This window comes from Cryptotermes secundus, unplaced genomic scaffold (assembly GCF_002891405.2).
Source record: "Cryptotermes secundus unplaced genomic scaffold, Csec_1.0 scaffold2931, whole genome shotgun sequence".
Taxonomy (NCBI): Eukaryota; Metazoa; Arthropoda; class Insecta; order Blattodea; family Kalotermitidae; genus Cryptotermes; species Cryptotermes secundus.
Window position 1 is genome coordinate 24,129 of NW_019737451.1, and position 12,172 is coordinate 36,300.

The following is a 12,172-nucleotide window of genomic DNA, read 5'->3' on the forward strand; positions in this document are numbered from 1 at the left end:
TGGAAGCCTCTTGCTCTGACAGTGTATTCTCTGCTTCACTAGTCTCTGTATCCATGATTAGCATTCTTAGAGGTGTGACGAAGTTGCAAGTTAACAAGCTTTTCGAGCAGCTTGACAGCTGCGGATGTTGGAACTGATTTAGTCGACTTCTTGGCTGCCTGTGAGGTATCATTAGATATTTGTCTCTTGCGTCTCTTTACTGCCTGGAAGTTGTCATCCTGGGCCACTGATTCCACTGAGGTACTGTTCACTGCACCACACTGTCTTGCCTGTGCATTCACCTTCAGGGCAGCCTAAAGTTCACTTAGTGTTACCACGTACATGGCATAAAGAGCGTTAAAAAGCAGCTTCCCATCTAGACCTTTACAAAAGTCTGCTGTTGTTCTCCAGGCTATTCACAACAGATGTCCACTCAGAGCTTCCCTCACTTCAGTTGGTGTGCACCTGGCAAGGTTCTCAATGTCAATGAGTACTTTACATACTTGTTGCACTATAGAAGCTGCTTCTGGGTATTTGCTCATGATGGCACAACATTCAGATTTCAGCGATGCTAGCTTCTATATCCAGTACTTCCAGAATACCAGTACTGGGACATCCACCATCTTGGTGTACACTCAAGTTTACCGCTTGGTGTGTTTTGCACAGCACTGCTTATAACAGCAGCCAGGCAGAAACTTCATCAATACTACCTTGACCACATGAAAATTGGCCGTGAACACACCAAGTAAAGTGGAATACATAAGAACCACTGTGTCCAACACAAGTTTCATTCAAATCACTAAATCCAATCAAGAGCTGGTGCACCTGACTTACTGTCTGACTGAGCTCAGTAGCTCACAAAAACACTCTATTTAACACATATTTCGTTAAAATCACTAAATCCAATCTGTCACGTGTGAGCTAACTCTCAGCCTAACTCTGTTCTGCCTCAACCCTCAATCGCCTTGACTCTGACTCTAACTCAACTGCAGCTACTGGCCTGGGTCCTCGTTATATAGTCTAGGCACGGATTCAATAGAAAAAGCTGCTTCCAACAGTTCCCCCACTGCTGCATGCATAACTGCTGCTGAGGCATGTCCTGCTTATCAGTTGCTGCATAGTAACGGATATCTGTTAAATTGTGTCATCAAGTTTTATTGTGCAGTAACATAGCAACGGACAATTTGTTTCAGCTGTCATGCCACAATACTTTCTCCTTAAGGCTGCTCATCCCAAATAGCCTACAGGTGCGTCACCATTTTTTTATCGGCTTGTGGCGGCAGCTCTGTCGAAAATGTCCGGTAGTGCCACAATGCCGGCACTTAAGCTTAAGTCTCCCCTTCCGTTTGGGAGAAGCCAGCTCCTCCAGTGTCCTGACATTTGTTTTCTGCACACTGATGAAAGACACAGCAACTAGGGTCTGTGTGGGTCTCACTGGGTTTCCTTTTGCTTCCCAGCCGTCGCTGCCTTCTCATAAATCGGTGCCTTATGCCACTGTTGAATGTCTTGCGTCGTCCCCTACGAACATGTTTCTCGAGTCATGCAGGAAAGTCACGGTGGAAAAACTGCTTAACAGCAGTGGCAAACTCCTGTGTGGATTCACCATCAACTTAGGTCTGTCTCTTCTGTTGAGTGCGGGGCCTTATGGCTAGTCCCCAAATCAGCCCTCAGTTGCTCCAATAATCTCCCCATATATCGTTCCTTTAGTGACTCTGTGGAAGACACTGGAAGCTTAGTCTTACAGGGCAGCAAGCAGATGCGTGGCTTTTACGCAGGATGCCCACTGACACGACCTCGAACTGGCGGCGAAAACACACCAGGATATCAACCCACTGAATTTGGTGTGTCTACTCTACTGGCATCTTCCTGTACTGCCGCCCACTCTGTGCCGCTTGGGCCTCGACTTCTGACAGCTTATCCTCAAGACCTCGCTACTACTGTCCTCGCTGTGTCGACCTCAATCTACGTTCTTTGGATCCTGAAGTTGAACTCTATGCGGAGGCCATTCTTTGCACCCACAAACTCCTCTTGTAGACTGTACTTTGTGTCCTCTATTTTCTCAGGGAGACTTCGGCCGCGGTTACTATGGATCTCTACTAACCCATTCTGCATTCCCTCAATCCTCATGATGATGTTCTCTGGGAGGTAGCGTGTCCGTTGTTCGACGCGCGACAGGACGTCTTCACCCGTTTTGCGTTGATCTCTTCTAGTTTGGACCGAATGGAGTATCCTTTCCTGGCCGGTCCTTATCGTAGCCTCCCTCTTCATTTCTTTATGACTGGCTTTATTTTCTTATCGGTTGGTTTTCTTTTTGGCTCTCATCTGTTCTTGGCTAACAGGAGTTACATAATTTATTCAATTTTCATGGTATGACAATACAGATATCAAATGCAGCCTTCAATCAATCCGGTTAAACCGATCAATCCCGCTACTGACACCAGTGTCACAATTTTAGCGCCCAGAAATGGGGCTTGGATTCATAATTGGATTTATCGAAATCGTGAAATACAGGCTGAGAGCCAGAATTGGCGGCCTTTGCTATGGAACGACCAGTAAAGATGTTACCACGGCACTGCATATGCACATTAATATACAAGAACTGTTGGAAGCAGTGTTTTGTACGCAGTCTGTGCCACGGTTACATAAAGGAAAGTAACCTGGCCTTTCAGTGAGAAACCCCACGAGGAAGCTGGTTCAAATACCTCCACCGTAGCCCTCTCAGTTGGAGGTGGCGAAAAGGGAACCCAGCACCTGGGGGTATAACTAGGCCACCCTGTTCCTGGGGGATACATATGGGACCTAGCTCTCTAGGTTGGGGAATGTCTCATATCTGAGATAAAATTTGATCCTGAGTCCCTCAGGACTAGGACCTGGGAATGACTTCACTGGTGAAGGCCTGAAGCAATTGTAAACGACAGACCCATCTGCTCATCAGAGAGAGCACCCCACTTCAACAAACCCGCAACTGTCTGACAGTATCAAAAATTTTGTTTTGGGCCCCAGATGGAGTCTTGACAAAAAGACAAACTGACCAACCTATCATCGGTCATAACGTAACTCTGACTTCAACTTTCAGTGAGGCATAGTCAGTAAGAGGCCAGCTGAGGACCATTCGCGAATGACAATGAGTCGTGTCCAGGAAGCAGAGAACATGAGAACATTTGGAGAATGGGTTCGATGTGAGGGAGTCATAACGATGTGAGCAGAATAGGGAATTGTTGAGACCCATTACCAGGCAACCACCAGTGAAGATAAACTAAGAAGACTTAATGTGTGCAATAGTAAATTTTGAAGTGCTTGAATTACTTGCAATTACGATTTTCAAAAGTTCAATACATGCAATGATCAATCCAAACCCTGTTTCGGTCACTAAAATTCTGAAAACTGTCAAGTTAAAATGTTATATAAGTACTTTCTCTGCATAAAAATTATTTAACTTATTCTAACATGCTGACTGCATAACCAGAACTAAACTGATATGCCTGAATGACTGTGGAAACCACAAACAACATGAATAAAGACACCTAGTCTCAGGGCTGAGATTCAAACGTTGGATCTTCAGGATACTAAACAGCGATGCTAACCACTGCCTCTCATCTGATTACAGAACATAAGACAAATCTCACCCACCTCTCTTATTGGCCCTGCATAACATAACTGGGTTGAAGCACTGCAAAGCATTGCATTTTTTCAATACTACAACCATTATCCCTGATTTAAAATATGGTTACCAGACATGCAGAAATGGAAAATTTAAAATCCCCTGTACCCTAAACTGTTACCCTCCAACCAAAATATGGATGCCACCCTTGTAATGCCACAAGATTTAACACCTCTATTCCCGGGCAAGGTTAAATAGCCAGAAACCTGAGCTATTAAAGAATTATTAACCCAAAAATTTTGAAGATATAATCTAGAGCAGTATGTGAATAATATCAAGCATTTTTTTTTTTTTCACTTATATGAAGGGAACTGCAGAACATACCTGCATAGCATAAATTGGTACATAAATATTGCCCATAGTGTTTGGTCTGCATACTTTGATCAATGGAAGAAACAAAAAGAAATCCACATTTTAAAAAACTGAGACAATGAAAACATTGTTAGTCAAGGAAATCAAAGAAAATTATCACTTAAAGGCGGTTATTCCATGGAAAAGGCGTGCCATGAAGGCACATAAGGAAAATGGAGGTGCATATCCTGAACCAAGCAGGTTTGCAAATGCCAGGATGAACGCTTAAATCAGATTATAAACACTTCTTCCAATTTATCATTCAGTATCGTTCAATCAGTTTGACATTACAGTCTGATACTGCTTAAGTTAACTCCATGGAGCTCAGCCCTCCTCAAGAAACCGCCTGTCGCTCAGCTACTCAAAAATGTCCTACATTTTACAGAACCTGAAGGTTCATTACCATGCTCACAAGGGCTTGCCACCAGTCCCTATATAGAGCAAGATCAAATCTAGCCCATACCAACCCACCCTATTTATCTATGATGCATTTTTTAGCCTACTTTCTTTATTTTGAAAAATAAGAGGAGGCTTGTGAAATCACTTTGCAGTAGGTTTCATAAAAGAAACGGTACAAATAAAACTGTTTCTGATTGAGATAAAAACTCCAGGAAAAGTACAGATTTCTATTTAATTAAAAAATACGATATTTATTTTCAGCTGCATCAAGGAAGTAAAGGAGATGTACTACGTTGAAGAGAGAATAGTAGCAATGAATGCAGACACTCTTCAACAGCACAGCTATTTCCATCAAGGTGTTAAGTATTTCAATAAAAGCAATGTCGGCCCATTTATGGACTTAGAAAATGTTTGAAAGGTAAGACTCATGTTATTAAACATAAAAAATAAAGTGGAAGTTTTCTTATATTATAATACTACAATACTGATGCTGATTCTACTGTGGTGTCTTTGCACTGTATGGCTGTGGGTACACGCTACTCCCCATCTTCAGACTTGATCTGGCAACACTGCCCACATCCACATGATACAAAGACCCAAGAACAGAATCAATATCAACATTGAACCACTGTGTAAACCTAAAACCACTTAATATTTTACATACTATATTTACTACAGTGATTATGAAGAGCATTCTGGGAGACATTAAGGATGACCATAGAGATCTCCAAGGTGGGAAAGAAATGCTGAAACTTGTGTTATGGGCTTCAGCTTTGAGATATATGACAAGAGGTGAGTGCTGATAGAAACTTTCTGTTTAACTTAAGTATCTGTAGTGCCCTGTTGAGATATGATCATATGTTGGAGGAACAGTTAATGTGAAAATAATAAAGCTATATAGTTAATGATAATTACAGAAATGTTAGTGTCTAAAATTCTAATTATTTCAGAAGAAACAACTTGCTGAGTAGGCCCACATCACTGGCAACAATACTATATTCCTCAGGAAGTCTTCTGGAAACTTGAACTTAGAAATGCTGCACCAGGTACTGTTCTTGAATGAAACCTGGGCATTCATCAATGGAGGCAATATAAAAATGTGGAGTGATTGCACTTGCCAGTCCCCTAGGAAGACAAGATCATCAACAAACACAAAGTACATTATTGTGCACAATGGAAGACAGAACAGATTTGTTTTTGGAACAAATTTTATGTTTCTTTCAGTTAACAAGTTTGCAGATTAATCCTTATTATTGTGGTGTATAGACCCACTGCCATGTAACAACTGCGAAACAAATGAGACAAAAGCCACTGCTAGGAAGCAGCCAGCATGCCAATGGACTCGCTGGAAAGCGGTATTTTCTACACGGTCTCTGGCAAGGGGTTATAAGCAAGATAAAGTTTAGGTGCGTAAATCAATGAGGCTGTCATAGTTACTTGTAGTTATAGGGTGTGTTTATAAGTGTTCAATAAACCCAATCACCAATCCAAACCCTGTCTACAGTCACTCATACATGTGACATAAAATTCATTAGACAATAATGGCTGAGCAGAATAAATAAGCTCAATGTATTTTTTGCAATTGGTGAATAAATGCTAATAATAAAGACATTACTAGGAGGGCATTAAAAATTCATGTCATGTAAATTGTTAACAAAAATATAAAACAAACTGAACTGATATGGGGGGGGGGATTGGCAGAATTTATAGGTTTGCAGAAACTTGTGTGTCTTTACAAAACTGCAGTTTTAAAAGATATGACAATGGGCCAGCACTGCAAAATGGAGTTAAGACATATGAGAAAAGTATCATATATAAACCAAAATAATAGTAAGACAAACATAAAATATAAGTAATAAGGTACTTTAACATCATTTCATAATACTGTACTCATGAGTTCACTTCCATCAGACACACATACTCACTGCCTTCTCACAAGAAAAACAATAACCCAGTACATTATAATTTCTCACTGGCATACAATTACAAGATGTGGTAAAAGAGAAACCTTCTAATGATGATAGAATGGTCTGTCACTAACTGGCAACAATGCACCCTGATTTATGGAGCAGCCCAAGAACATAAACTTTCATTAAATCAAAATTTCAGCTGCCACAGGCTTGTGGCAAATATGCTAATTTAACGTAGAATATCGGAATTAAAACACATCCCATGCCAACCCATTGCCATCAAACTATACATTCATCCACCGACTAGAATCACCAAAGTCACTGGAAGTCGACAAGAAGGTACATGACAATTATGTCTGTCACAAATTGCTCACACATCCCAGTGGAAGAAACACCCATTCCTTGCATAAAATATTTCAGAACCTGTACCACAACTGACAAGCCCACAAATACCAACAAATCATAAACACAATCCACCCAGATCATAGCACATGCTGGAAATGGTCCTTGTTATGAATGCATTCCTTTTACAACCATAAAAAGTTTGCATTCATGCACTTAATTTTCTTTCCAGAAACAGAGCAAACCTGAAATTATAAATCCTGATCTCCTGTACTGAGCTTTAATGGATATTTCAGGGAACCACTGATTTCATCCAGTTTCTCCAGGAAGAATTTTGCCTTTAGTCTTCTTTGTATAATAATGACCCTGTCTATGAAAATATATCTACAATACAATGAATAATTTTCTCTATCTGATCTGTTATCATCTGAAATTCATTCCAGAATCTTTTCCTTGGTGTTTGCATGGAAACTGTACAAGAACACTTGTTTCAATGTGTAACACTCGCTTGGCACTTTGATATAAGAAACAATGCAAATGACGGTATGTCCAATGCAGTAGCAGGGACAAGGAATTAGAGGTGACACACACATAACATATAAGCACAAATCACAGTAGATGTTCAAAGATTTAATGGACTGATATCAGATGACCTGTCAACTATGTCATGTTCTATTCACATGCAGTGTGAGATGATGCAAGTAGTGCATGTCCCTACCATCTCTGAAGCTGAAGAATTTGCAGCAGGGTCTAAAGACAACCTTCTTGGGTGTTTAGTAACTGTGACAACTTCAAAACATGTCAACATTTTGAAAATATACACAGTATACAGTACAACTGCCAAGTTTCCCTTCTGGTTGGCACTCTTTTATTTTGTCAGACAAAGTACATTTACTTTTATATGAGAGCTCCTCTTAAAATTATTTTACAATCCATACACCTGAAACTGCATCATTCTGCCTTCTGGTTTGGTACTATGAAGGGTGACTGTTACAATCTGATATCCCAGTGCCAACCTAGAGCACTAAGTCATACAGGAGCACCAATGCATACTATATAGTTATATTTTGGAATTAAGCATAAATGGCTACCATCAACTAGTTTTTTATTGCTAGTGGGGTGGGACTAAGTCCCTTGTATTGTGGCTACTTCTGGCCTATTGTACCAGCCCCAGATGACAGGTGAGGATGATTCTGGAGCAATTGGTGGAATGTAGATTGGCAGGGGAAACCGAAGTACTTGGAGAAAACCTGCCCCAGCACCCCTTTGTCCACCAAAAATCCCACTTGACCAGAGCCGCCGTGGGAAGCCAGCGACTAACCGCTTGAGCTATGGCGCGGCACTACTGTCAACTAACTTAACGTTATCCATTGAGAACACCAATTATCTACTATGAAAGAAAAACAATTCACTGTTCAAGATTCATGTTGTGGTCTTCTGGGTTATTGCACCATATAGATATAAAAGTGGGTATAAAAATTCCTAGGGACATACTACATCATCTGTCCTCAAAACCACAATACAAATTTTCACTACTCTGAAAAACTAAGATCTTTTCAGTAATGATTATATGAACATTCACCACACAAAGGTGAATCTCTTAAGGTGTATATTTGCAATGCTAGGTATATCAATAACTCCACATCCCCTTTCAAATTGTCAAAATGTATTTGAATTTTTTATACTGTTCCTCAAAGTTACATATTAACACTAAAATCACAATATATTTATTCACTCTCTTTATTTGTGATCAATAATAGACATTATTTTGAAACAAACTCTGCCATTCACAATGTTAAAACTTGGGCAAAACATGATTTACATCAACCGCTATCTCAACTGAAGGGGGCCTATTATGCGGGAATAAAGGTGTTTAATGGCTTACCAGCCACAATAAAGGAGATATCTCAAAATGCTGAACAATTTAAATTGGTATTAAAATTTTTTTAATTTCTTCACTCATTTTATATCATGGACGAATACCTTAACTATAAGGATTAAATGTAATATTATATTATATTTTTAAGATACAAGATTTAAATCGTAATTGCAATATGACTGAATCTGGAAGTTCCAGTATGAATTTTAATGAATTGTGAATAAAATAAATGTTTTATTTTGTATCTATTAGTACTATAAGTCATTTGTATATTATGGGACCTTGTCCTCAAAGATATTTTAGATACCTTAAATTGTATTGATGAAATTTAAGTTAAATAGGTGGCATTATCATGTGTTTTGCGTGTTTATAATTACTGTTATGATGGTAAATTGTTATTATGTATATGAGGTTTTCTGTTATAACATGGTTCTCTGGATGTTTTTAAACTTACATTTGTATATTTGTACTTTCTGTATTCTGTTATAACACTATCCTTATGGACATTTAAACTATATGGACGTGTTCTACATCTCAGGCAATATCGCCAAATGTAGATCTTCATTCATTCATTCATCAGTAATCTGTCAGACGACAGGTCCACAATCTCTTTCAAAACAGTTCCTCCACTTAATGCGATCTTCTGTTTTTGGAAAGAGACTATCCTATCTTATCCTATCTTATGAACAAATAAAAAAAAAAACGAATGAATATGAACACATCATTATATCCGAATCTGCTTCTACTAAGTTAGGACAGCCTTTTAAGTGATATTACATCTTCAAAACTGCAATTATATAATGAATGTGAAGCTGTTATGTACACTAGTTTGGTACAGCATGCCTGGATAGAATTTTCTTTGGCTACTTTTAAGTGATATGTCTTCAAGAGCATGATTCTATGAGGAATGTGCAGCTGTTATATACAATAGTTTGGTATGGCAGGACCAGATAGTTTTCTTTGGCTAAGACACTGTAGCAAAAGATCACAATTTTCTTTAGAGTGGGAACTGGTACGAAAAAATTCCGAGAATATACAATTGCATACTTAATCCATAATTCCTGGTCATCACCTCTTATTAAGAACCAGTTAGAAACAAAGGCAAATGAAAATATTGACATGGGCACACACAACTGCAGCCAATATCAAGATACTAGTGATGACACTGAAGCATGGCCTATCTACAACATCTCTGAGGATATTTCACGTAATTAGTAGACAACCATATGAAAAAATTAAGTCCTGTGTAAGCAATGAGATCTTTTGGCATGGTGATTCTGGTTCATATTGTATGCTGAATCTAATAACCTCCAAGGACAGTGTATTGATCAGGTCACCATATGACGACGATGAAACCTCAAAGCTGCTTTATATACAGTATATCTACAAACATTATGCCAGTTTTCTAGTCAATGTGGCATTCACATACTTGTCATGCGAACAGGTGTTCAAAGTGATGGAATCATAATCAGCTTCGAGCGTGATATATACTGAATGTTGCAGTTTACCTGAACGGTATTTCCTACGTGACTAGTAATTGCATGCATGAAGTGTGCATTTTGGTAGATGCCATCAGCAGTTACACTTCTATCAGGTCGGGTGCGTGATGACCTAACAAAAAAGAAAACGAACCACGCCTTATGAAAATACATATAAGCAACATACAATTATATTTCTTAATAGTACTATACAGTATAAGCAAATGATTGCAGTTAACTTCCTTGGAGTACACAATGCACAACGAATACTCAGCTGATACGCTTGCTTATGGAGGTCAGTGTCCCTTACAATGTTTTCATACGGATGGTCTGATGGAAAAAGATGTACATGATGACTACCTGTCCATATATAAATTAATTATTATTATATGCTAACCTTGTTGTATTTGAGCGACTTTTCCGCTTGTTATTCATCTTGCCCTCCTCGTTCCTGCCGGGATAGGCACCTTCTCGTTTTCTTGTAGGGACCGGAATTTTGGCAAATTTTATTATAACCGACCAAAGAAAGAGACAAACGAAATAACCACCGTGGTTATAAACGACTTGCTGACACTCTCGCTATAGTTCTGTGTACACTCAGTTCACAATTTGTAAATAATTAAATAAATACTTCACTTTAACTAACTTTTAACTTGAAACCACAAGACTACTCAATGATGGCAGGTAGTCCCGCGTAAGGATACACGACACGGATGACGTAATCGATTAGATGTGCCAATATCACAGAGGCAAAAAACGGCTGTACAGTGCAGTAATTATATTTCTATAAACAAATTCTTGCATTTATAGCTACCTCAATGTAACTGAAAATCAATATTTCGGCGTTCAAGATTAAAATATTATCACTATCTTTCAGCGTAACAATATTAACATCCATAGTCCAAAATAAGTTCTATTTACATGCTCCTAGTGATAAAATCCTGTACTGTTTCACCGACGATGACCGACGATGACGATCTTGACGATAGTGCTGCAATCTACAGTTCACATAACTGGAGGAAGCAGATTAAGCAACATCAGCAAAATGAAAGTACCGGAAAGTACCGTGTTAATCACGTGATTTTAAGTCTGGAAAAATTCAATGTAATTGCATATGTAGGTTGTACCAGCAGAAGATATAAATAGTATAAAAGCAATTTCAAAGCCCCAACTACCAAGCATTGGAGAATGCAAGTTATACGCAACAGTGATTAACGAAGGCCTGCGAGAAGATCTGAATCGACAATTCTTTGTTGGTTCTACACATTTTGATGATGTAATGAGGGGCAGGATAATAGGGCGATTAACAGGAAACGTCTCCCGGTGCTGCAGTATCGGACGTCCACAGTGTGAAAGACCACGAGAAGACGCCGACGGAGTACTAGAGGGGGCCTTGATCGGGACCTTGCCGCTGCCACTGGAACAGTTTTTTCCCAGACACACTGTACAGACGACTCAACGGACACGGTTTATTCGGCCGGAGGCCTGCAATTTGCATTCCACTGACCAGTGCCCAGAGAGGAGTCCGTAACACCTGGTGTTGAGAACAGAGTACATGGACAATGCCACAGTGGTCCCAGGTTCTCTTCACGACGAGTACAGGTATAGTCTCAACAGTGATTTTCGTCGTGTAATGATCTGGCGTGAACCAGGAACCAGATACCTACTCACTAACATCCTTGAAAGGGACCAGTATGGAGGTGGTGGTGCTATGTTGTGGGGCAGCATTATCATGGGTTCACGTACACCTCTGCATGTCTTCGACAAAGGAACTGTAACAGGTCAGGTGTACTGGGATGTCATTCTGCAAGACTACATTCCCCTTTTCAGGGGGCCAAACCGAGCTGCTTTCATGGAGGAGAACTGTGAAACAGAAGACATCAGGCGAATGGAGTGGCCTGCCTATTTCCCTGACCTGAACCCCATCAAACACGCCTGGGATGCTCTTGGTCGACGTGTCTGTGCACATCTTCAACCTCCTACGACTATTCAGGAGCTCCGCTGGGCACTGGTGCAAGAATGGGAGGCCATACGCCAACAGCTGCTCATCACATACCATATTGTAACCAGTGTATGTGCTCAAAAAACAGTGGGACAGCATCTTACAATCTCCCTGGCATATCACGTGTGCTTTTGGGTTTTCACATGTTTTGTGCAATAAACAGGGTATTTG

The 12,172-nt window shown here is 39.8% G+C and overlaps 1 protein-coding gene across 1 annotated transcript in view; it reads right to left on the reverse strand.

Annotated features, from left to right (window-relative positions):
• Positions 1-10,950, reverse strand: part of LOC111870482 (ataxin-2) — a gene marked incomplete at its 3' end in the record, with an annotated part of 34,560 nt that extends 23,610 nt beyond the window's left edge. The window contains 2 exon segments of the mRNA XM_023862814.2: positions 10,030-10,132; positions 10,397-10,950. Coding sequence (XP_023718582.2) covers positions 10,030-10,132; positions 10,397-10,434 — 141 coding nt within the window.
• Positions 10,951-12,172: the final 1,222 nt, after the last annotated feature.